This window comes from Sabethes cyaneus, chromosome 3 (assembly GCF_943734655.1).
Source record: "Sabethes cyaneus chromosome 3, idSabCyanKW18_F2, whole genome shotgun sequence".
Lineage (NCBI taxonomy): Eukaryota > Metazoa > Arthropoda > Insecta > Diptera > Culicidae > Sabethes > Sabethes cyaneus.
The window spans coordinates 194310019-194337421 of record NC_071355.1 but is presented as its reverse complement, the minus strand read 5'-3'; the positions used below and the strand labels follow the sequence as shown (position 1 = coordinate 194337421).

Sequence of the window (27403 nt, the reverse complement as noted above, 5' to 3'; positions counted from 1 at the left end):
GTGTACATATGCAGGCCAATATTTTCGCCTTTGTGTGGTTCAATTCGTGATCGAATCATTTTTCACGCAAGCAGCGGAAGGAAAAGTACCGTCTCATCCACTAAGAGAAGAACGAAAATTTAAGTAACGTCGGGATACTTTTTCGTGAATCGAAGCGTGCCGAATGTTTCGGGAAAGAATAAGTGACATTTGCAACGAGTGAAAGAACGGTGAAAAGTTGGTTTTAGAAGGATTTTCCATCAGGATTGCAGAAGCGAAGAAGGTCGGTCAAATTTTCTCAGCCTGTCTGGATTTATAAGTTGCGGAATAAATATTGCATAACTCAATAGGACGCATTGCAGGACATTAAAGACCGGAATGCACGAGGAAAAACGCGAGACGCAGTACCGATTGTGAAGATTTTCATTTTTCGGCTTGAAACACAGAAGGTGAGGTGGAATCTTTTTTATCGAACCATTCATTAGATTCTGTCGCGGCAGGCAGGCAGGAAGGTAGTGGTGAAAGCGGGAGAAGTAAAATACGGGCGAAAATATCTGCCGTCGGATTTTGTGTCGTGTTCGATGTTCGCTCGTTCGCCTACACACACCGCTTTCGTGCGTGACTGCGCTGTGGTCGCAACGCAGCCCGTTCTCACTTTTCGATCTTTCTCTTGTCTACTCACTAAGCTCGACACGCAGCGTTGCCAGACGTTTTCAACAAAAAATGATTAATATTCAGTTATTCCAATTTAGCAGAGGTTGGAAAATTAAATATATGCGGAGATTCCACCTATTTAGACTTTTACGCGAAAATTATTAGCGTGGTTATTTTCTGCGCATCCCACACACGCATGCAATTTAAATCACCAGTTTTTTCGTTAATGCCCCCCTCTGTACCCCTCCTGACTTGACAAGCATATTTCGCGTAACTTTTCAAAAGGACCTAAGTAACATTGAGAGACTCTCTTTGGTCGCCCTCTCTTCCGATTATTACGGCGACATAAATGCATTTCAACAAAAGTTTTCTTGACGATTAGCTAGCTACTGACACCAGCAACCGATTTATACAAGGCTGATGTTTTAAAATGCATTTGCATCGCCGCGGCAATCGAAAGAGAAGAGGCCCAAAGAGAATCTCTCATTGTTACTTAGGTCCTTTTGAAAAGTTACGCGAGATATTTTCAATGTATTGGCAAGTACCAAGATAATATTTCAACAGAATTTTTGACATTTCCCTAATACATCGCACGTTTTCTTTCCGTGCATTCACGGTAAAACTAAAGGAATGTACAGAAAGAAAACGTGCGAAGTATTCAACTTTTTACGAGCCTTAAGGCCCAAACAGAATGCAGCGTTAACGCATCCGTCAGCGTCAATTTGACAGGAAACCCATGGGAAAACTGTCAGAATAACGCTGACGGACGCGTTGACGCAGCATTCTGTTTGGCCCTTTAGGGTACCGCCAGAGTTCAAGCGACATGCGACGCGACGCGACATTTCTTGCTGTAGTTATACGCGCAACCCTTTGTCGCCCGAAGCAGGACTGTGCATTTAGCAACATGAGAGCGAAGTCGTGTCGCGTTTACTCTGTACAGGGCCTTAATGGCGAACCGCATAATCTGTTCGTAATATTTGAACCAGGGGGATCTATTGCTGTCAAATTCCATACATGTGTGCGTTACCGCAGATGGTGTTTGGTCCATGACGTTTGTACTGTCATGGACCAAACGGCGTGTGATTGATTTCGAGCCAAGGGACTCGCAACTCTATTTTTGTCTGCTGCAGTTGACAGAAACTCAAACCCAAACACGCAGCGCAATTGTCATTTGTATTGTTTTGATCCCGATAATGCATTTATTTGCTTTTTAGCGTAAATAAAACAAACTAAGAAACTTTTCGGAAGCTACATATACAGATAAGAGCAGCAAATCGGTAAGAAAAAAAGTAGCAAGAGCGGCATTGAGAATTATGGTCACCTGCCTGCCTTTTCACATGTGAGTTTCACAATTCCTTACCGATAGATCCCCCCTGATTTGAACAGCATTTTTGACATTTCTCAAATACATCGTACGTTTTCTTTCCGCACGTTCTTTTAGTTTTAACGTGAACGTCCGGAAACAAAACGTGCGATTAGAGTGACTATAGAGCTTTCTGACAACTCAAGCACCCACACTAGCGAACACGAAATACGCGTGTATATACATGATGTTTACCTCATTTTGGGGAACAGCTGATGCTGGAGGAACAAACCGAAAAATGGCGATTACTAGTTGTGTTTCTCCGTTTGCCACACTGCAGAGCACATATTTCAGTCAAAGTTTCCATCCTGTTCCAAATTCAAGCACATATTTTGAAAATTTGCTGGTATTTAAGCCAGCGGAAGACAAAATTCATTCTGTACGTTGGTGACAAAGGAATGCATCTCTTTTGTTTACTGTTGTTTGCCTCATTTTCAAGCACCAATCCAGCTTTTTACGAGCCGTAATGGCGAACGTGTTCGTAATATTTGAACAGCATTCTTGACATTTCTCTAATACATCGCACGTTGTCTTTCCGTACATTCCTTTGGTTTTATCGTGAACGCGCGGAAAGAAAACGTGCGATGTATTAGGGAAACGTCAAAAATGCTGTTCAAATATTACGAACACGTCCGCCATTATGGCTCGTAAAAAGCTGGATACAGAGTGGTATCCAGCTTTTTACGAGCCATAATGGCGGACGTGTTTATAATATTTGAACAGCATTTTTGACGTTTCCCTAATACATCGCACGTTTTCTTTCCGTACCCTGAACCAAGAATCATGGTAATTGTTACCATATTAGAGGGTAAAATTAAGAGGACACCAGTGAATTTTTGCAGAAAAGATTTCTGTTTAGCTTAAGCAGTGTTCTGGTAAAATTACTATGCGTTACTTTCGGCGTTACCCCAATACATAACAAAAATAACAGAATCGTAGTCAAAATTACTAGGCATGATCATGAAAGGTGGTAAAATTATCTGAGAACATATTACTTGTACAAGAATCATGGTAAATTTGAATAGCTTTTTCATGGTACTGACAAAAAGTATGCGTTTTCTGAAAAATTGTGCGAGATACATTGGTTTTTGTTTCAGAGTACATTCATTTAGTTTTACCGTGAACGTGCGGAAAGAAAACGTGCGATGTATTGGGGAAATGTCAAAAATGCTGTTCAAATATTACGAACACGCCCGCCATTATGGCTCGTAAAAAGCTGGATATAGTCGCTACGTGCGATGTATCACTGAAATGTCAAAAATATTGTTGAAATATTACGAACACGTCCGCCGTTATGACTCGTAAAAAGCTGGATGGATTTGTTTTTTAATTGGATGTTTAATTTGAAAGCTAAGAGGAGTGGTGTACAACATAAAATTTACAATCATTTGTAACGATTTTAACCAGATAAGTATTAGTATTAGACGAGAGGCCTTAATGCACTGGATATGTCTGCAAAATTTGATTAGAATTGGACTTACCGGTCAAAAGTAATTTAATATAATATTGGTGAAATTATTTAAGAAAACTTTTGATCTGAATCAAGTAGAATGCACAGTGAGACCAAACCTCAAAAATGCGACAATTTGCTCCAGGCTATAAACGCGTAAATTTCCAGGTGGTGTCTTCAGAGAAGTTTATTAAAAAAATATAGCGCAACTTTTCACACCGTTAGATAACAGAGATCGAATTTTTTAATCGAACAATAAAATATGGATTTTAGGCATTTTTACTTAAAGTTTAAACGTGAAAACCAAATTTATTCTTGCTTTTAAAAATAGATAAAAACGAAAATATTTTGGACGATTTCCGGAAATTCCACTGTTTGAATTTCTATTTCGTGCCAGAATCGTTAACTCATCTCGTACACTCATTTTTTGACTTTTTCAGGCTATTCAGCTTTTTACGAGCCATAATGGCGGACGTATTCGTAATATTTGAACGGCATTTTTGACATTTCCCCAATACATCGCACGTTGACTTTCCGCGCGTTCACGGTAAAACTATAAAGGAATGTACGGAAAGGACAGTTTGTGCTCGTACTCATTTTTCGAGTTTTTCAGACTGTAGAGCCCACAGACAATTGTTTTCATAAAAAAATTCGACTCATATCCTACAAATTTTTTTTTGCCCTCCGATTTTTCAAGCCAGTTTCCAAAGGGGAGGTGACAAAAACTTCAAAAGTGATTTGCAATGGCCTTATTTATCCTGTAAATTATTTTTTTGCCCTACGATTTTTCAAGTCAATTTCCAAGGTGGGGGGGGGACAAAAACTTAAAAAAATATTTGCAATAGCCTAAAACGATTTGTTTTATTAGCCAACGTTTTTGCTCTGTAAAAAATGAAAATCTTTTTATAAGCTGGCAACGCTGAAAAACAATATTTGCTTTTGTTTTTTCTTCGATTTTTAGTTTACCTCGTGATTCATTCTCATCGCAAGCGGTTTAATTTTGTCTTGTTCCGTAAAACCTTGCTTGCGATGAGAAGCGAGCAATGAGGTGTGAGATATGAGAGCGCGGTTGTGATTTTCCGAATGAGAGAGCGTAGTGTGAGTTGTACAAGAGAAATCGAATTTGCCCGTCTCCAGTCAGAGCCGCAGCAGAGTTATATGATGTGCGAGTCTGTAAAGAAGTGAGTTTTGCTGCCGCGACAGATAGAATACTAGGTTATTTAGTTGCATTTGCATTGAAATTCGTGTCTATTTATCGTTATATCAATTTTCCGGAACGTTTGCATCGTCGTGTGCTACTGGAATACCGTAAGCAGCCGTTGGAAGACGAAAAGTTAGCGCATTTTGCCTTGGAATATTACGCCTCATCGCAGAAAAAGTGGAAGACCGTCATCAGAGCAAGCTTCCATTTTGCTATTTTGCCTTCTCGCATTATTTGACAGTTCGACGACACACGGCAGAAGGAGCTCGTTGGAACGTCAAAGGTTTTGCATCCCGAGTGGAAAAAGTTCTCCGGCAGCGAGGTGTTGGACAATCTATTCGTTTAGAACCGGATTATATTCGTCGACGAGCTGGGATTTCTTCCGACTGCAGACGGGGGCTTAAAGTACGTATTTCTTAATTGACCAACCCAGCTGCCCGCAGGCAAAGTGCAATCTCCTTGTATATCGAAGTTTCCTTCGTTTTTTTCTGAAAGTTTCCTCTTTTATCTTTTTTCTCCTTTTCCCACTGATCGCTTCGTCTTCTACTACCATTCCCGTATTGGTGTGCGTCTGGTCCTTTTCCTCGCGTGGCCGCGTTTGTCCGAAAACGAAAATAACCTGAAAATGTATTGCAAATACATCACAAAATAACACGCACGAATACACAAACAAAAATAACAACAAAAAATGTCGTACGATGACGGAACCAAAACGTTGTAAATATAATTCCAGCGCCGCTATGGATTACGAAAAAACCGTCGAAGCCATGGACACGCAGGACGATACAGAGTTAGATCCCCCGAACGTACAGAATCTGACATCGGCAGTGGCAAATAATCCGGCCAACGGTGGAGGAGGAGGCACTACCGCGGCTGGTGGTCCAGAGCAGATGAACATGGACGATCAGGATAATCTTGATGATGAGGTACGCTCAGAAGCGACCTTTAGTTTTAAGGTAGAGAACTTGAGCAAGCTGACCGATTCGATCCTCTCGCCTGCCTACTACGTGAGAAACCTGCCTTGGAAGATCATGGCCATGCGGCGAGTTAACGACAACACATCGCCACCAAGCAAGGGACTTGGATTTTTCTTGCAGTGCAACGGTGAGAGTGACAGTACAAACTGGAGTTGCTCCGCATCGGCGGAGTTGCGATTGCTTTCGGTTATACCAGGAAAGGATCCGTTTGTGCGGAAAATTCGTCACACTTTCAGTCGTATCGAGAACGATTGGGGTTTCTCGTTTTTCATGAACTGGCAGGACATTCTAAACCCCGAGTCGGGTTACATTCAGAATGATGCCATTACGCTGGAAGTGCACGTGACTGCTGAACCTCCTCGAGGTATTTTCTGGGATTCGAAGAAACATACCGGTTATGTAGGGTTGAAAAATCAAGGAGCCACCTGCTATATGAACTCATTGCTCCAGACGCTATATTTCACCAACCAATTACGCAAGGCGGTCTATAAGATGCCGACCGAAGCGGACGATGACTGCAAATCGGTCGCTCTTGCCTTGCAGCGAGTATTCCATGACTTGCAAACTCAGAGCAAGCCTGTTGGTACCAAGAAGCTAACTAAAAGCTTTGGTTGGGATGCCCTAGACTCGTTTATGCAGCATGACGTTCAGGAGTTTTTGCGTGTCCTTCTTGATAAGTTAGAAAACAAAATGAAGGGCACCAGCCTCGAGGGAACCATTCCCAAATTTTTCGAGGGTAAAATGATATCGTACATTAAATGTCAACACGTGGACTATACCAGCCGTCGTACCGAAACATTCTACGATATTCAACTAAACATTAAAGGAAAGAAAAACATTAATGAGTCTTTCAAGGATTACATCGCTACGGAGATCCTTGACGATGATAACAAGTACGACGCGGGAGAGCACGGTCTGCAAAAGGCGGAGAAAGGAATCCTGTTCAGCAAGTTTCCGCCCGTTTTGCATCTGCATTTGATGCGTTTCCAGTACGATCCGATAACGGACAGTTCGGTGAAGTTCAACGATCGCTTTGAGTTCGACGAAAAAATCAATCTGGATCCGTTTCTGGAAAAACCGGAGGACACTCCGGCAACGTACATCTTGCACGCCGTACTGGTGCACTCGGGCGACAACCACGGTGGGCACTATGTGGTGTACATTAATCCGAAAAACGACGGCAAGTGGTGCAAGTTCGATGACGACGTCGTGTCCCGGTGCACCCGAACCGAGGCCATCGACCAGAACTACGGCGGCCACGATAACGACTTGAACATCCGGCACAGCAGCAATGCGTACATGTTGGTGTACGTACGGGAATCGGTCGTCCATGAGGTGTTGGAGGAAGTAAGTATGGTGTTTTGTTTTTATTTTTTACTGTTGTGCTAGCGATTGATCATTATGTTGGGGACAGTGAAAAGGATAGTTAGGAAATTTATCGCTCCTAAGAAGTGTTTTTTAGTGCAACATTTGGTAAAAGTGAGTAAATATTTGTAAGTAAGAGGTGTCAGATATTTTTTGTATTCAATTGCAATCTATGCTAGTCAGATTGTTTGATTTTGGCTATTGTTCACATATTAATGTAATGCTAAACAAACATTTTTTTTCTTAAAGGCGAATTTATAGTTAAAATGTAAGCACACAAAATCGGATTCATGTTAATCCGTTGTTAATTTTTGGAACACTAATCAAAGCAAAGCAAAGAAGCCTAGGTGCTACATTCCGTTATTGAAACTTGACCTTCTGTGTTTATACGACAGACTTCGCACCCAGCTGTTAGAGTACAGAACAATTGCAGGGCCAGTTACTACGATCCTATTGACTCTAACAGCCTCTCCCAGCCGAGATTCGAACATACGACGACTGACTTATTAAGCCAGCATCGTACCTCGAGGCCAACTGGGAGGCATGAACACTAATCATTGGCCACTAAATCTCCGCACAGTTGATGATATATTGAACACTGCTGTGGTTATGTACAGTCTGTAAAGAATATTGTCTGTCTGTTGAGAATATCGTCGAAGTCGTTAGAAAAGGATGACATATTCGCTGTAACCTCATCACTCTCAAAGTAATTTCGTTGAAATTTCTCCACTCATTTCTGACGGTGCCGTCATTGTCTAAAATCTATCTCTATTGTCTAAAATCATGTTTCTTCCATTAGCCTTCTGAGTTTGGGGAGCCTTCAGCGATGATAAAAGTATGCTTCGACTTCAGCGCAGTATGAAGAAAACAGCTCTCGAGACCGTTCGAAACCGGTTATCGGAGGTTGCCCTCCGCTCGCTGGTCTGCAAGTCGGAGAAACAAAAAACTTGTCGATTTCGGTGTTGCAGTCCAGAACATGTGTGCAATGATCGTAGTCTGTGGATTGGACGAGCATCTATGTAACGTGGCACTCCTTCAAATACTTACCGAGAGACTGCCAGCAATTGTGAAGCTCGACTAAGCTAAAACCATCGTCAAATGTTCGAGACGGTGGCACTGGGGAACTTCGGCAAATGATTGCAGACACTAGTGGAAGCGGCGTGCGTCGTAATGATTCCGTCAACAGTCAGTGCTGTTTGCAAGCTTGACAGGTGCATAAGAAAAGAGGAAGTTCACGTCCACCTTCAATCCAGTTCCAGTCAGTCATGTACAGCGTCGATAACTTCTATGAAGAACGGAGTCCTCTAGGAATACATCGAAGTCAGCTGGAAAGCATTGTGTGATCTGCTAAGCTGAATGTAGCAGTCTGGGATCAACAACAGGAGATTGGTTCCGTGATACCATCGCTAGAGTACTTCTGGAGTATGTAATGCGAACACATACCGGATGGCAAAGGTGTACACGGTGGAGAGTTTTGCTCTTCTACAGTCAACGTTGATGATTTCGGTTCGGCACCAGTCTACGATGCTGGTCAGGTCTAACAAGCCAGACGTATGTTAGAATCTCGGCGGGGCGGTGCTATTAGGGTCAGTAAGATCGTTGTACTAGCCCCGTAATTGTCTTGTACTCTATTATTCGGCTGCGAATTTGACAAAGAAGGGTGATGCCTAAAGACGGTTATACCCAAGTCTAGAACATGCCTAGAGTGGACAGTGTTTGGGCCATGCCCTAAAGCATTTTAACCAGCGATGAATTTCACAACACCATAGGTTCCACGTGTGTCCGTGCTGCGAGCGATGCCACGCAGATCCCTATAATACCTTGAAAGCGTATACTGTCTTTGAAAGCGTCCACCAAAATACTGTTATCAAAAAAAATTAACAAGCGGAACAGTTGTTGAAATCTTTGGAAGCTGCCGCTGGTTTCGTAGCCCTAAGGTCCGATGGGAACCGAACGTCGACGAGTGTAAATTCGAACACAATAGAAGAGAACCGGTAACTGGTGCTGCATCATTCCGTCGAACGTGCCCTATTCCATTGAGGAGATTTCTCCAATTGGAAGCGACTGTGGTGACATGTAGCCTTCGTTCAATGTCCCGTTCTATCTGTGAAAAAGCCCTAAATCACGTGAAATAGAGTGACTTCTATTTTGGACAGGCATTACGCATACTGCATTTTGGACATTTCCAAAATTTGTCTTAATGAACTAACATAACAATTAAAATGCACTGGACCTAGTAATTTTACTTTTAAACAAGTGCGAAGGTTCGCCGAACTCGAACAGATGCTCAATACTAGTGAATACCCTCATACTGAACGCTACGGGTTCGAAAAAGCCGAAGTGTGTACGGTGAAAATCGCATGGAAGATGGTCTTAATACACGTTGCGATGCACGGAAGTTCATCATGGACAGGAGCTTCGGCGAGTCAATGTTGCCATTCAGCACTGGCCACGAGTAATACCTGTTGAAGTCTGCGACGCTGTTCAAGGGTATCCAGTCCAAGCAGACGACAGCGATCCGGGTAAGGCAGAAGGTTATTTGGATCTCGCCAGGGTTAGTGCCTTAATGCCAGGCGTAGAAATCTTTTCTGCACACGCTCCATGCGCAAGTTCCACGAAAGCTGGTGTGGAGTCCAAATCACGCATGCGTTTTCAAGTAGAGAATGTACAAGGGAGCAGTACAAAGCTTTCAAACAATGAGGATCTTTGAAACCCCGCCTATTTTTGCAATGAACCCAAGTTGCCTACTCGCTTTAGAAACAATTTCCGTTCGGTGCCTATCAAACATCAGCTTACAGTCCAGGATAACACCAAGATGGTTAACGTAGTCGATTCTATTTAACGCTTGCGTATCAATATTATACCTACTCAAAAATAATAGGCGATTGAATTCGGTGAAATGTAATCACCTGGCACTTAGCAATGCTTACTATTATTGAATTTAGTTTACACCACGTCACAAATTTATCTAATAAAAACTGGAGACAATAACAATCCTCGATGCAACGAATCGTCAGATAGATCTCTAGGTCATCGGCGTAGACTAGTCGGCAACTATTTCCTATGACATTTGCTGCGTCATTGAAGAAAATAGATGAAAAGGAGAGGGCCAAGCGTGCTACCCTACGGTACACCAGATTTGTTTGTAAATGTAGTTGATAAAACCGATCCAAGTTCAACTTGCAGAACTCTATCACACAAGAATGATTTTAGTCACGAAACAAACCGCTGTGAAGCTTCCAAACGTAAAACTTTTTTAAGCAAGATGTGATGATCAATTCAGTCGAATGCAGCTTTTAGGTCTATATAAATTACATTGACTTGCGCTTTTTGTTCAATATTCCGGATGCAGTTTGATGTGAAATCGAGGAGGTTAGTTGTCACGGAGCGACCAGGGACAAATCCATGCTGATCAGAGGAAATGTAATTCCTCGTGCTACTTAGCATAACAGTGCTTACAATCGTTTCGAACAACTTAGATGTAGCTGATAAACTGGTAATCCCACGGTAGTTTCGTACATTTCGACGGTCACTATTATTATAAACCGGGAACATATACGAAGATTTCCAAACATCAGAAAATTTTCCTTGAGATAACGATTCGTTGAAAATGCAGTAAAGTGGCACAACCAGAATTTCCATGCAACGGCACAAAATAACAGCCGGAATCCCATCCGGACCAGCAGAATACGAACACTTCAACTTTTTTGCAGCAGTTATATTATCATATCGTTAGTAATTTCAAAAATATCGAAATCGATTAAATTGGCAGGAACGCTTTCTGCGGCACGCATAACATCTTCTTCAGGAGAAACTTCAGAAGCAAATACCGCGGAGAAAAATTTAGCAAATAGCTCGCATGAACTAGAATGTTCAATATAGAGTGCGCGTAACAACTGCCCAAAATAGATAAATCACCTCACTCTCTGAAATCGAGCTAAATACGGCTTAAAGAGAATGATAGAACACTGATATAAACATATTTGCCGACGATACTGTGATATTTTTTTTTCGAAAATGCTATTGCTGCTACTGAAAAATTTAACTTTGACAACCAAAATCACTCGAGAAAGAGACATTCACCCGTATGATACAAGATCAGCAAGTGACATACGTTTGGCATCGTTCTCGCTATCAAGCACTCAAAATTCGCTTTTCTATAAAGATGTAAGGCTGTATAACATGTTACCGGTAGAAATGCGAGAATCTAATGTAAACGACTTCAAACGAAAATGTGTGGAATTCGTCAAAACTAATGGGACTGTGAATTAGTAGTTGTGCGCGTGAACATTATTTGTTGTGAATATTTTTGTCATGTTAGATGATGATGAAGCCAAAAACTAACAAACGTCTCTCAGCCACATAAACATAATTTGCAAAACAACGCGATCGGTGCGGCAAATCCCTAGAACGGACTCTTATGTGTGGGGATGGGAGTTTATCCCGAAATGGTCCCAATACCCAGACTCGTCTCTGTTCTAAAAAGGTAATTAAAAGCAGCAAAAAAGGAAAACTAAAGGATTTGATGGACGACCATTGCAATCAAAAGACAATACAAGGACATTAACGTTTATTGGAAATACAATTCATATCATACAATTCATACAATTCATATTCATACAATTTGCCCAACTAGATATTCACATGCACGAGGCAAGTGGTGGACCATCGTAATCATCGTCAACTCTCGACCTTTGATAGAACTACCGCTAAACAAGCTTTTCCAAGCATTCATTCCGAATCACTTCTTAATCGGGTCGTCAGATAGTTCTAAGCCCCTAATCACGTACGACGACAGCGGATACGCCTTGAATCACATCTGGAAGATGTCCCATGTCTATGCCAACCGATTTTGGCTACGCTGGCTAACTGAGTTCCTACCCACACTCACACGGAGGAGAAAGTGGTCCAGCCGAGTCGCTCACTGCAACTAGACCTTAGAACAGAGGAAGGCGTAGAGAAACTAGATTTGCGGAAAAATAAAATCGCCGTCTAATAAGTGCGAAAACGAGGAGCATGTGCTCGCCGACCCAATTCACTTGCAACGACACGCGGAGTTTCTACAAAATGCTGAGCCGCAAGAAGGTTCCCATGTCTGTGATGTGCAATGACAGTGCTTGTAACCTGCTTATTGACAAAACGGCGGTAGCCGCCAGATGGAAGGAGCACTTTCAGACGCTGTTGAATGGCGAGGTAAACACGGAGATCATGGGGTGTGGCGCAGACGCATGAACCATGCGTGTATCAAGTATATACATATGCTGATAAAGTGAAAGTATTATGTGCCAGGCTGCGGAGGTATGGACACGAAGTCAGAATGTCCGACGAAAGAGTAGTCAAAACTATTTTCAGCAGAAAATTAGGAAGACACCGTAGACTTCGGAGCATATCTCGCACCCGATGGATGTATGCTGTCGAGGACAAGACGATGCACGTTCAGGTGGTGTTCGAGGAGATTGGAGAACGGCAGTCAGTACCGACAATACTGGAAGACCATATTTCGCACAGTGCAGGATCATTAACGACCGTAAATACTAAAATAATTTAAGTAGACCCGAGAGCTGTTCAGAAATTAGTTTTTAGAACACGGGCGTAGCCAGAAAAGTTCCTTAGGGGGTTATAAAAACAAATCTGACTTAGCCTAACCGTAAGCAGCTTATTCAGGAAATGGAGAAATATTTTTAGTTAAAATCTATTTTGGTTGAAATTGAGTGTACTTCATCAGACAAATGCCGCTTAGTTGGTTTCGAGGTACGATGCTGGTCTAACAAGACAGTCGTCGCATGTTCGAATTTTGGCTAGGCGGTGCTGCTAGATAGAGTCAGTAGGATTTTTGCACTAGCCCCGTAACTGTCTTGTACTGTAGTAGCCGACTGCGAAGTCTGTCGATGAAGAGGGTCAAGTCTTAGAAATGAAGTTCAATCCCACGGCTTTGCTTTGCTGATCAGACAAAAAATCAAATTGAAATAACAGAGTTAAAGTTATGGCTTCCCAGCCGGTATTGAGGTACGTTGTATGTTTGAATCTCGGTTGGGAGAGGCTGTTAAAGTCCATAGAACTGAGTCTCTTCGAGACGCAGCGAGGGTGCTGAAGAACAACTTATCCTGTATGATTCTCAACATCGCTCTTAAGGTGATCCGATGATCAGATTTCGAAAAGGGAGGTTTGATTCTTAGTAAATGTAGCCAACTTCTTGGCTAAGCAGATGACTTTGCCAGGTGGCTAAGCAGGTGTCAGAAACTTTGCCACGACGAAGGCCGTCTGTGCTAGACTGAAAGCGGGGCCTAGCAGGATTAAGCTTTAAATCAATGCGTCGAAGACCAAATACAATGATAATGATAATAGCTCAAATGGTCGCTGTTAAGTCAGACCGAGCCAAGTGACAAAAATCTTATTTCGAGTAAAACGCGTTCAAAGTTTGTTGCTCTGTATGGTTTGTAGCTATCAATTGTTCGAAATCATCACATAACACTAACTGTTTGCAACATTTATGTAGTCTTATAACAGTAAAATGTAGCTTAGAAAATTATTGATCGTTTGCTGTCATTAACTCATTCTTTTAAATTTTGCGATTTGGTCTGGTCTGATTTAACGCGGACCGCGGTTTTTTTCGCGGACGGTAATCGTTGACGGCGACGAACCAGAAGTGCTAGATGAGCTCGTGTATGTGGGATCGCTGGTAGCCGCGGACAACTACACAAATAGGGAGATCCAGCGGTATATTCAAACAGGAAAAAAAATGCGACTTCAGAGATGCCTGGAAAATGGGCGACGAGTAACCCAAGATCGAATTAAATGGGGCTTAAAACAGCACGAACCACCCCGGCTCTAAGTTCACGACGCCGACGGAGATCGTACAATCAGCCCCGTACATTTTCCTGTGCTTTAAAAAACAGCTGGCTTTGAAATTTCAAAGTGAAATGTATATTTTCTCCAGGGGTGGGGGGGGGGGGTTTGGGGGTTCCCCTCCCGTCGCTACGCCCATGTCTTAGAACATTTCGTGCCGCAAGTTCAAACAGCTTTCTGGTCTGATCTGACTACCGTTACTGCCGTGAATCGCATAACAGTTCCATTTTATATGGAGTTCACTATATAAATGTGACTATTTTGCGATTCACGGAGGCGTACATGTAGACTTGATAATTGTACTGTTTGATGTGCCAAAATTGTGGTTTGTTTACCTTTACCTTGTCCTTATTTTGTGAAACAACGGCTGTTGTAAGAAGAACATACAAATGATCAAGATATGCTACTCACTGCAATTGAGAGAACTTTATGAAGATGCGAAAAACATCAAAGGTCACACCTTTTGGACTATACTTTTTGGAAAGTGGTCTCTGCACTCTCAGTCAGAAATTCATGGAATGTTTATGTATACCTAATCGTGAACGGAGACGATCTTCCACTGGAGGTATTCAACGACAGAATGATACCTATCAGCAGCCTGATCAAATCAACGTGGAGTTCAAATTGCTCAAAGATGAAGAAATCGTCGAAACAACTCTAAAACCATTCATTGGTAACGAAAGAGCTCATCCTGGTATAAATTCTGCAATCGATAATAACTCAAATCTGGAATAATTCTTTTTTCTGAAATTTATTTAATACTTGTTTCTTCCTTCTGATTAAATATTCTGAGAAAAATAACTCACCGATAGAATCAAGACAATTTTTGAAACAACCGCAACAGATTGACTTATATCGATAACTATTGTGTCGATGATAAGTGCCTTTTTGCTAGGTAAGTTGCACTAAATTGTGTAGTAATAATGACAGGTTCCTACGATTTTAACAGGTGAAAAAAAATTAAAGGAAAGAGTAAAACTTATATGGCTTTCAATAGTAGTAACAACTACAGAAACGGTAGATTACAGAGATGACAAAACACTCACCGCTTAAATCAAAGCAAAACAGTTCCCTTAAGTTCTCCTGTCAAATTTCCAGGACTCAGATAAATATTATGTACCTAGCATGAAATTCGAAAGTCGCGAGTAGAAAATTGTTTTTTTGGTTAATTTAAGTTTAAAGGCCCAAAAGCATTCGAACATATTGACCAGTGCTAATTATGTATGGTACAACAATTTTCTACTTGCGGCACTCGAATTTTATGCTACGTGAAATTTATCTGGGTCCTGAAAAATTGACAGGAGAACTTGAGGGTACTATTTTGCTTTGATTCAAGCGGTGAGTGTCTTGTCTCTGTAATCTACATACTCTGTAGTAACATTTACGATCGGTCATGACGACGATCATAGCGGTAGACGGTAAATTTTAATCCCAAGAGCTCGAACGTTCTGGTAATACAGCCGAAAATGAGAGACGATACTACAGTCTTATCTAGAGGAAGATACTACAGTCTTATCTAGAAGTTATAGTGATAGCGAAAATATGACGTCTAAGAAGCGTTCGAGCTATGACTTCATTTTTAACAATTTACATTTCAAAATCGGAATTGCACATGTAGTTGTTAGCTGCATTCAGAGAATTTAAATTTATCAAACTGTTGGGGCCGAACGGCTCCACTGCGATCGTACGCAACCAGCAAAATGTAGGTATTCTACATTTCTGACGCAGAGATTGCAGTTTAGGGTAAGCTTTCTTAGTGCACCGTTTTTAAGAAGGTTTTACGGCGTGGTTCTTTTATTTTTATTTGGAGTCACTGGAATCATAGCTATGTATTAGTATGTCCAATGGGTTTGAGTGCGAATTATACTTTTGAATAGGCATGGACTTCACAGCATGAAACAACTATCCTTTTCTCAATCCCTTCGGTGAACGTGATCATCGCATCGCTAGCACTGTATATTTGATTATTTTTTCCTCTTATAACTAACCTCTTCGTTTCACGCAGGTCAAGAGCACTGACATTTCCAGCGAGCTGCTGGAGCGTTTGGACGAGCAACGGCGCATCCAGCAGTGCCGCCGTACGGAGCGCACCGAGGCGACCAACTACATGACCATCAACGTGCTGCTGGAGGACCACATGGAGGTGTACCAGCGGTCGGATCTGTTCGATCCGGCCACGACAACGTTCAGAACGTTTAAGGTTCGCAAAACGACCACCATCGCGGAGCTGGCCAGTTTGGCGTCGAAGACGTTCAAAGTCGATCCGGACAAGATGCGGATGTGGACGGTGACGAAGAATGGTGTTAGGATACATAAGTTTCACCTGATCGATCCAACCGCTAATGAAACCTGCAGCAAATATGGTTATCAGGATCCAAAGAACTCGTGGACTGTGTTTCTGGAGCTGGCTTCCCCCGAAACCAACCAGCTGCAGCCGATGGAACCGACCGATCTTCTTATATTCTTTAAATGTTATGATCCTATTGAAAAGCGGCTTAACTATTGCGGACATGGGTTTTTCAAAACAAGCCGGGCCCTGTCGGAAGACAGTTTCCAACAGGAATGCATCAGACGGGCACACTTTGAGCCGGACACGGAAGTTACACTGTACGAGGTAACCGATATTAACAAAGCAGTCAAAATGCTCGACCATCTTGCGATTGAGTCGGCTTTGACTCTAGCTATCAACGGATCGATAATTATTATTGAAAAGCGAAGTCCAGGAGTAGAAAATTTAGAGTTTCCGACCTGCGAGGAGTATCTAAAGGATCTATACTGCCGGGTCGAGGTGGTCTTTGTGGATACGTTAAACCCGAATGATACCGGCTTTACTCTAGATTTGTCGTCGGAGTCAAACTATGACCAAATTGCGAAGGCATGCGGCAAGCGGATTAATTGCAACCCATACGAGATACAATTTTTCAAGTGTAAAAACTTTAGCGATGTGCCCGGACAGCCTCTCCAGCACAATTATACTGGCACGCTGAAGGATATTCTATGTTACACGAAAGCGAAGTCGCCGAAAAAATTGTTCTACCAGAAGTTGTCGATCTGTATCAACGAGCTGGAGAATAAAAAGCAGTTCCGCTGTTTGTATCTGATGCCGAATCTGAAGGAGGAGAAAGAATTGATTCTGTATCCCAACAAAGACGGCACAGTTCACAATCTGCTGGCAGAGGCGGCCAAAGTTATTGAGTTCAGCGAAAATAGTACTAAGATACTAAGAATATCGGAGCTTTCGAAGAATCGGCTGGCACCCGGGCCCCCCAAGGACACTCCACTGGATCAGTTGCACGACTACACAGATAACACATTTGTGCAGCGAACAGCGATCAGTAACCAGAAGATGTACCGTATCGAAGAAGTTGCCGAGGATGAAGTAAATTTGTCGGAGAACGAAATGCTCGTCCCAGTGCTGCATTTCACCAAGGACATTGGAAGCATTTTCGGGATACCCTTCTTCATCCGAACGGTGCATCATGAAACTTTCGCCACCCTCAAGGAGCGCATGAAGAAGAAACTAAACGTTTCGGATAAGGAATGGGAAAAATACAAGCTAGCCATTATCACCGAACACATCGATTACATCGACGAGGAAACGATTGAGATCAATCTGGATATGTTCAAGACGGACCCGAGCGAGCCCAGCTCGCGGACTTATCTCGGTTTGGAACACATCAACAAAAATACCAAGCGAAGCAGGTTTAACTACATGGAGAAAGCGATCAAAATATACAATTAGGATTTCCTGCTTCCTCTTGATCCTCAGTTAAACGCATTCTCTCCCCAGTTCGTTACTAAATCCTTGCGTTACGTTCGAGGGTAAATTCTCGTTTCGCCGAAAGTCGCGCTTTTGTTCCTTCCTCGTCCGCAGCAATCGCGAACCACCATTTTTCGATGAACAGCAGAAACAATTTTTATTATTGCCTAGTAGTTTTAATGAATTATTTAATTGTTGTATACAAAACAAACAGCAAAAATTCAGAATATATGCCAGGTCACGTTTCAAACAAAAAAAAAAGTAAAATCTAAAATCAGCAAGGTTAGAAAGTGAATGATTAAAGCTGTTATTAATTTTTATATTAAAGTTTTCTTTTATATCGACAAGCTTAACGTGTAAAAGGCTTGGAAATTATGGAATTTAATCGATAGTGATGAATATAAATATAGTGATCAACGGGAGCCGTTGATTGTGCAGGTATTTTTGACCTACCCCAACAATGCGAAGATAATTTGTTTTTATTGGCTTCTACGTTTGACGTTGATGGCGACTTTTTTTTGACCACGATGACGCTTGTTTCCTGCTTTGTCCTTCCTAAATAATCTCTTTCGTTTTACTCTGCTGCTCCGTTTTGTTGTTTTCGGAATGAAGCGTTCTAACTGTCTTTATCGGAAATAATAAAAAAAAAAAAAATAACAAAAAACAAAAGTGGTTAAACGCGAAAAGAGAAGAAGTTAAGGCAAACCGATTATTTATATTTAAATATTAAAACAATGAAAGGTTAAACAATTAAGACTATAGTTATAAATGCCGCTAACTGCAAGAGTAAATAATAACTATTACAAGCTCGGCTAGCAAATCCAAGATAAAAATATATATGCTGAGAGATGCGAAATCACTGACTGTGGAAGAAAGCCTGATGAAATATTATCTACTTATCAAACTCAACCTGGAAGAGAAACAACTAGACATCCAAATCTGTTCGATTTTTTCCGATTATTTTTTTCAATTCGATACAAAGACAAACAACCACTTCTCTCCTCTCTGCTGCCGCTACTTTTAAACAACAGCAATGGGAGCAATGGGAAATGGTGCGAAGGCGGCCGCTGTGCCGGCTGCCGGAGGTAGTTCCGTGGTGATAATCGAAAGAGGACAACTGTTGTGTAGAAATTGTATTCCCGTATAGTAGAACAAGTGCAACACTTTTAGGTCATTTGCGCAAGAACACGCAGAATAGATAGGAGACAGAGATGGGGCTGCGGTTTGTGTGTGTGGACTGAGCGAAGCTTTTCGGTATACCAACACGACCGCCGTCTCACACACATACACATAGCCGCATGAAACAGACACCCTCTGGGTTAACAGCAGCCAGAAAAAAGCAAGAACCAGTATAATATTGAATCATGCAAACAAAACGGAAATACTTCGTGTATCATGAAAGAGAATGAGAAGAGAGAGCTGTTGAAAGTAAGAAATAGAGGATGGAAGGAGCTAATTGTAATAAAACAGAAAAAAATTATAAAAACCGAAAAAAATAATAAAAATGTTTGAAAAATTATACATTAATTCTTTTCTTTTTGTTCTGATTAATGTGATTTTTTATGCTAAATGTTCAGTGTTGTAAATTTTTACAACACCAATCAAGTGATGATGAAGGCCAAACTTCATTTTTTTGTCCATTTTGTTTTCTCGTTTTACTCGTTTTCGCGGCCTTGAATCCTGATACTTCACTCTCTATTGACTTCCCTGCTGCTATTACTCCATTAGTTGTACCGCGCGATAACTCTGGTTTTGGCTCGTCATTAGTCACACCCAGAGGTGGGCACCGCTAATCAGCTAACCGCTAACCTTTTAGCCAGCGAGTAGTGCGTTCGCTAGGTTTTAAATGTGTTAGCGCTTTAATTATCTTCCGATAAGTTAAAGTTCCGCTAAATAAACTGCTAGCCGCTAATTTTTGAAAATAATAACAAAAATAAGTGTGCGATTTTTTGCAAATTGATAAAATTGCTCGCTGCTGTTCGCGATGCGAGCAAATATAGTTAATTCATGGCTAGTTATACTATTTCCAGAAATTATTTCCAAAAAAATAGTGGCTGGAAGTTTATTTAGTAGTACTTATATTTATCGGAAGCTAATAGAAGCGCTAGCACATTTAAAACTTAGCGAACGTGCTACTCGCTAGCTAAAATGTTAGCTGTTAGCTGTTTAGCGGTGCCCACCTCTGGTCACACCAATGGAGTTTTAACCCTTCGATGCCTAGCCTAGATCTGGCCTGCCGACTCCTGCTATCCTGACACTACCGTTATCTTAAGACGATCGCTTATCTCATTAAATGACGACACTGGAATGCACCGTTATTAGTATCATGGATGCTCCTGATCCCCCTACAGCAGTCGCGCCACCGATACCAGCATTCTTCAGTCGTCTCAGTCCTACATGTAGGCGTGGCAAACGGGGCTACCAAAACACTCATTTCCTAATACTCATTCATCTACTGACTGACCCGTACCGTGCCTCTAGTACTATGTAACCTGATGATCCTTCATCAGTCTCTATCGAGCAAAGCCTTGCTGATAGCATTACGACTTCGGATTTACTGTCAGAACGTTCGTGGACTTCGGGACTAAAGGCCCCCATACACGTACGTACATGTTGGCCGAAAATGTTGGTGAATTCGTGTTCGTCCAACACGCTCGCTTGTGTGTGAGTGCCACGAACCAAACTGGCAGAAGCAAATGTTCGGCTCGGCGCTTGGTCGGAATGAACCTCCAACATTTTGTTCATTTCCAACCCAACATATGCGTACGTGTATGGGGGCCTTAAGAGTGAAGACTTGTTGCTGGCGGCCACCAAATGTGATGTTACGATGTTTTCGTATTAAACGAAACCTGGCTGGACAGTTGTTTCAATCCTGTGCAGCTTTTTGGATGAGTTTGGATTTACGCAGGTCACTGAGCGCTGCCATTTCTCAAATTGACTGGCAATTTCTGGAGTCCTCGCCGCCTGTTGATAATACCCTAGAACTGGGTTATCAAGTCAGTAATCGCTCGTTTTGTTCTTTATCGAAGACCTGCTCGAAAACTTCCTTGGACTAATTGGCATCTCTGGCAGCTAAAAAGGCAGCACTTCCCGGCTCTGTGAAGATACTGTAAGCTGCGTGGTCCAATTTCTAAACAGCATTTGAACCGTCTTAGCAGCATCTATCGGAAATAAAACCGATACCTCTACAGCACATCTTCCAAATGTTGAATAATCTTAGACGCAATTCTAAGTTATTTTGGTCATTTGTAAATATCAAACGTAAAGAAGCGGGGCTACCGGTTGACATGTTCCTTGGTGATAGTCATGGCAGCTCGCAGTCCGAGAAATGCACTCTTTTTGCTGAAAACTTTCAATGTACAATTCATAACACAACTGCCTCAGGTGCTGAAGTTGATGCTGCTCTACGCAACTTATCTAGCAATGTTGTCAATTTCAATCTATTTTTTTGAATGCCACTAGGGAATTAGACCCCTGCAACAGTTTTGATCGACTATTGTGGCAGGCCCCGATTGCTGTACACAAATTTCAATCTAACTAAAATCACGAATCATCACGTTGAAACTGCAATCATCAAGCTAAAATCCTCCGTGACAAGCGCAGCTTCGGTGAAGAACTGATTGCTATCGCTTTAGCAACAGCCATGTGCTATCCTTACGTCAGTGCATGGCTGTACCTTAGAGCAGATTCGTGTTACTGCAAATATTCGCGGTTTGAAGATTCTGTTAAGTGCCATGTACATTCCACCCGACAAAAGCCAAGATGCTGTTGTGGTCGACTTGCATGTTTCTAACATTCGTGAGTTGTATAAAAAAACAGCTCAATTGAAGCTATTTTGATTTGCGGTGATTCCAATCTGGTGCGTTATCAGCTTGGTAGAGTTCTCGGTTTAGTTTTCCAATTGGCAGACCATGCTGTGTCCGTTGACACGTGTGTTGCACCCAGATAACTGGCACCTTTATCTCATTTGCTTTGCGTTGACGAGAGCTAACATCAGGCAGGCTCAGGAGTCGTGGGCCCCACTGATAGCTGAAGAGGTTGCACCGCTGCTTTCCGTTGACACTCATCATCCCCCGTTGCTGATTTCGTTGCCAGTTATTAATTATATCGAGAATCACTCGCCACCTAAAATTGAACACCGACAATTGAACTATCGCAAAATAGATTTTGACTTGCTCTCACAGTATTTACTGAAGCTTGACTGGGTAAACTTATTTGGTATGAAATAGTTACATTATATGGCTAGTTTATTCTGTGACACTATCAACCTGTGGCTTCGATCTAACTTACCATTTGTTAAAGAACGTCGCTCACCGCCCCATAGTACAAGTCCTTTACGTTTATTAAAACGAACACGTAACGCATATCTACGTAAACATCGGCAATGTGGATACGCAGAATAGAAACGTGCATTTAAACGGACTATTCCTCATCGCCAGCCCAATACTCCCCTGTACAGGTCATATATTTTCCGCGTACAAACTAACCTGCGAAGCAACCCAAAAGTTTTTTTGTAGTTTTGTCAACTTGAAACGTTAATGCGCTTCTATTCCCGCCGATTTTTGCATAATTTTTCTCCTCTGTGTTCGCTGGTACGTTCGCCACAGATGCCAAAGCTGAATCAGCTGCAATGAATGTTCCCAAAGGACTAGTCGACCTCGATACCTTTGAAATTAAATACTCCTATAATGGTTGTTAAACCAGCACATAAATTGAAGCGATCCTTCTCCGCTGGGCCCGATAGAATTCCTGCAGCTATTTTTACCGCTGCGCATCAGAATTATCCATGCCACTGTGTCGCATTTTCAACTAGTCCTTTACGCAAGGCAAATTTCCTGATATCTGGAAACAATCTTAAATCTGGTGTTCTTCAAGGAAGCAACTTGGGGCCTTTGCTCTTTTTGCTATTTTGCTTTGGTGTCCGTACCAGAGCTTGTTTGTCGAGCTATATGCCGCCTATGGGCAACATGACCCGATTTGCTTCATGTCATCCAGTTTCAACTCTGTTGCTTTCTTACTTACTTAGGGATGAAATCAGAGATTTCCATTGTTGACGGTTACCCGCCATAGCTTTGACCTGTCGCCAGGACAGCTTCTCAACAGACTGGACGTCGTTGGACAACTGGTATGGTCTGTATTAAGTTAGTATGGATCAGGTGACGCAACTGTAAAATGTTTTTTCAATCACACTGCTTAAATTACCCCAGCGCATGGTGTACAATTCATCCGCGCAGATAGCGGCTCTTGGTGTGGTAAAGTACGCAGCAAATTTTTCACACAGCGTATGCGGTTGTCTTTTCTTGGTGCGCGTAAAACACGAAAGAGCGTGTTCAGCAAAAGAGATGCAGAAGGGAATTATTGCGAGAATACACACCGCATGGCGAGTTTTGTGTTGTGTGAGAATTTGTGTCTATCGGTTTGCGCTGCGGTGTATGTCACTCCTGACCGGCAGTTTTTGTGTTGTCTCCACTCTGAGACGCAACACGTTTCGTAAGCTTACAGTAGTAAAGATTTAACGAGCATGCTATTCGTCTGGCACAAGAAGTTCGACAATTGCATTCTGCGGGTGGATTCGAAATTCGTAACTGGACGAGCAGCTCGCGACGAGTGTTGGCTGTCTTAAATGAGAGCAGAGCTGCAAAGAAGAGTATGGATTTATCAGTGGGACCAATGGCTGCGGAGAAAGTGCTCGGCATGTGGTGGTGCACAACATCCGATGAATTCGTGTACAAAATAGGATGATATCGCTAAAATCCTGATCTGCTTACCGGACGTTGTCGGCCGGCAAAACAACAGATGCTCCAGGTTCTCATGACCATCTTCGATCCTCTAGGTTTGATCTCACACTTTCTTGTTTCTCAAAGTTCTCCTCCAAGAAGTGTGGCGAGCCGGCGTTCAATGGGACGAGGAAATCCCCGACACTCTGTACGAAAAATGGCTAAAATGGCTGAAAGTGTTGCCTGAGATAGAAGACGTCAGAATCCCACGGTGCCTTTGGTCGCCGGCGATTCCCAGCAATTCTGATTTACAATTGCATCTATTTGTAGATGCCGTTGAGAATGGTATATAGCTGCAGCTCTGTTCCTCCGCTTTGAATACCATGGACTGGAGTTACAAGCAGCTCTCATAGGTGCTAGGTTGGTACGAACGGTTACGCAATCTCTTCCAACCCCGATACACCACGAATTTTTTTGGACCGACTCACGCGACGTTCTAAGCTGGATAAATTCAGATCACCGACGATTCAACTCGTTGCCTTTCGAGTTAGCGAAATACTCGATGTTACCGAAGCAGCAGATTGGTGCTGGGTACCGTCAAAACTGAATGTAGCAGACGATGGCACCAAGTGGGAAACGTAGCCCGATACTACTCCAGAATCCAGATGGTTCCGAGGTCCCGACTTCCTCTACCGCAGTGAAGCGGAATGACCTCAAGTTTCCTCAAACGAGTCAACGAGTTGCGGCCCTCCTTTGTGGTTCATCACCTCCCTCCTGATTACGTCATCACCATCTCGAATTTCTCAAACTGGAAACGGCTATCCAATTTAACCGCTTACGTTCACTGTTTTATCCAAATTACCATCGCAAAAGATGGAGAAAGCATGCCGTAGGCGGCCCATTATCTAGAGAGGAACTGTACGAGGCTGAAGGTTCTCCGCCCAAGCAGCAATGGAGGTTTTATTGTACTTTTATGGCGGTTTTCGTGACCGAGTTTTGTCCTAAATGCCATCATAATAGTGTAATAAAACTCAAATTGTTACTTGGGTGTTCCGCCTAGCTCAATGAGAAGGCTACCCCGCCGAGATAGTCCGACTTACCAAAAATCAAAACGATGCGGATAGGATCATCCCCAAAAATAGCCAACTGTACAAGCTATCACTCTGGCTGGATGACCGCGGAGTAATGCGGATGCGTAGTAGAATATCTGCCTGCGATTATGTTACCGAAGAAACAAAACGACCGGTAATCCTTCCCGTACACCCTGTGACCACCCTATTGATTACCCACTACCACGAAAAGTTCAACCATCAAAACCATGACACTGTCGTGAACGAACTACGTCAACGATACGTCATTCCTCGCATTGGCGTTTAGTACGCAACTGTCAGAAAACACTGCCAAAGGTGCAAAAACGAATCCACGGTCCCACAACCTTCAATTATGGCCGACCTTCCCGCGGAACGGTTAGCAGCTTACACACAGCCCTTCACCCACGTGGGCGTAGAGTACTTCGGGCCTATGGAGGTCGTAATAGGCCGAAGAACGGAGAAGAGGTGGGGAATGATCGTCATCTGTCTCACGGTGTGAGCGATTCACATAGAATTGGTCAACTCGCTAAGCACCAACTCGTGCATAATTGCATTCGTCGCGGTAGTCCAAGAACGATTCGAAGCGACCGGGGAACCAATTTCATTGGCGCTAGTCGAGAACTCCAGAAGCTTCAGGACGCAGTTGACTACGATCAAATTAGCAGCAACTTCGTAACCTACCCTCCAACTCTCCAACATAGCCAGGAACTGTTGGCCGAAAGGTAAGGTCATCGCAACTCATCCCAGAAAGGACGGTCGAATCCGATCAGCGACAGTTAGAACTGCGAGCGGCGTCTATGATCACCCTGTAACAAAACTGGCGGTTTTGGACGTTCGACGCGGAAGAGAGCAAGGCGAACAGGCGTTCGGTTTACCCGGGGAGAGTGTTGGCCATCCCTAGTTGACCTCGCATCTCACTGTAAAATAGCTCCCTCGATTAGTCGATCAACCTTACCGTAAAAACTAGGCTTGGGTTGAGGAGATTTGATTTAGCCCGCATTATGCTTATACCGTGGCCACCGCTGGGCTAGCTTATCTGGAACTCCTCTACGCCTAAGTGCGTCCCAGATGTTTTCGTGGTTGAGACGGTCGAAAACCTTTTCGAAGTCAACGAACACCAGCAGAACAGAGTCCTGGAATCCGTTGATCTGCTCCAATATAATGCGGAACGATGTGATAATGTCTACACATGATCGGCCAGCACGGAATTCAGCTTGCTGCCGCCGGAGAGTAGCATCGATCTCTTACATCCGATTGGGGGTTACCTCACAGAGTACTTTGAGAATAATACAGAGCAACGTAATGCCACACCAGTTACCGCATTCAGTTAAGTCTCCTTTTTTAGGGGCTTTGACCAATATGTTCTGCATCCAGTCCACTGGAAAATTTGCGGTTTTCCATATATTGCTGAAAAGCTGATGCATCATCTGGGCTGACAAAGATGGGTTAACTTTGAGCATCTCGGCTCTCTATCCCTGGCGCTGTATTGGATTTCATACTCTTGATGGCTGCTTCAATTTCATCCAGCAATGCCGCCTCCAAGTTGACGCGATTAATTCGACGAACTGTTGGCGTTAGACGCTGCTGGGTTTGTTGGTCTCTGACATTTGAAATTCGGAAGAGTTGTTCAAAATGTTCAGTCCATCGCTTAAGCTGTTCTGTGCGATCAATCAGTAGCTGACCAGCTCTGTCCTTTAGCGACATCTTTGTATTCATTCTGGCACCACGAAGGCGGCGAGAAATATCGTACAACAAATGGATATCACCATTGACGGCGGCGGTTTCCCCTTGTTCGGCTAGGGAGTTAGTGCAGGCTCTCTTGTCCCGCCTACAAGCTCGTTTAACGGCCAGTTCAACTCTGTTGCGGATGTGGTCAATTTTAATCTGACTAGCAATCTGGCTACGGACTTCGGCGTAGATAGCTTTTCTTCTAATGTCATTACTATATTTTATCCGTTAAGACCATAGAATAGGTTAGATGTAGTTTCTAAATAAGAAACAATAAACAATCCAAATTAGCACAAAAGTTTATAGAAATTAAAAAAAACAGATTTATCTTTCAACCTGTAATTTTCAACCAATGAAAACTTTCGCCACTTCGCACCAATAACAAGATGCAGAACCACTGTTCGTTGTTTATGGTCGATACCCGTGTCCGATATCGTGTGCATCGGTTGTCCGCAGCAAGGCCGTTGATGGGCGGCCGTTGGGGGACAACTGAAATCTGTTTCCGCTGGGCATGTCAGTCTACAGCTGGCGTTGGTGGTAGGTAATCGGAAATCCTTCGTGGCAAAATGTTCGGTAAAGACTGACTGTCATCATTGTTTGTTCGCGGTTGTCGTCCGCGAATGGTGTGCCTATAAACTTGTGGAACGCTGTTGTTATCATCAAGATAAAAATACGATATCGGCAAACCGGGAGCGCTTGATGTTTTTCGTCTTCTGCTGCTAGGCGATCCGCTTGTGTGAGTTTTTCCTACAACCCGAACCCGCGTGATGCTATATTACCGATGGATCAGCTTGTTTCAAATTATTTCTGTTTGGTTTCGGTTAACATGTGTGCCAACCGCGTAGAGGTAAAAACCGTTGTTGCCATTGCGTGGGATGGTGACTTTGGCGACGTTTTTCGACGCTGCACACATGCACATAGGTAGATATAACTATTTGGTTTACTTGTTTGCATTGGCGTCAGTATAAACAGTCTCTCAGATAGGCAAGGCCAGTCATCTGACGGATGATGACTATTTTTACCATTGAAGGGTACTGCAATTTAACAATCTTGCAGATGCAGTGGTGATTGCGGATTGTGGTGATAGTTTGTTTTGAAATCTGATTTTGAAAATCATTTTTCTTAAATTTTTATGGAGGTTTATGAATGCATATGGTTAGATTACTATGCACGAGGGAACAATTTGATAACTATCGACACTGTCGACACAATAAATTTATTTGGAAACCAGTTACTTAACCAACAAGAACGACCTCTTGTCTTTCCATCGGG

The 27403-nt window shown here is 42.7% G+C and overlaps 2 protein-coding genes across 5 annotated transcripts in view; both read left to right on the top strand.

Moving 5' to 3' along the window:
* Positions 1-27403, top strand: part of LOC128744082 (paxillin) — a 157509-nt gene that overhangs the window by 26514 nt on the left and 103592 nt on the right. The gene's annotated exons all lie outside the window — the stretch shown is intronic.
* On the top strand, positions 27-19081 carry LOC128744081 (ubiquitin carboxyl-terminal hydrolase 7). Of its 4 annotated transcripts, none has more exons than XM_053840845.1 (5): positions 27-262; positions 342-428; positions 4763-5052; positions 5381-6971; positions 15841-19081. In XM_053840845.1, the coding sequence occupies exons 4-5, from the start codon at positions 5388-5390 to the stop codon at positions 17575-17577; spliced, it is 3321 nt and encodes a 1106-aa protein (XP_053696820.1). In that variant the 5' UTR covers positions 27-262; positions 342-428; positions 4763-5052; positions 5381-5387; the 3' UTR covers positions 17578-19081. The 4 variants fall into 4 exon arrangements, with proteins under 4 accessions (XP_053696820.1, XP_053696821.1, XP_053696819.1 ...); XM_053840846.1 differs by having other exon boundaries at positions 330-428; XM_053840844.1 differs by having other exon boundaries at positions 27-428.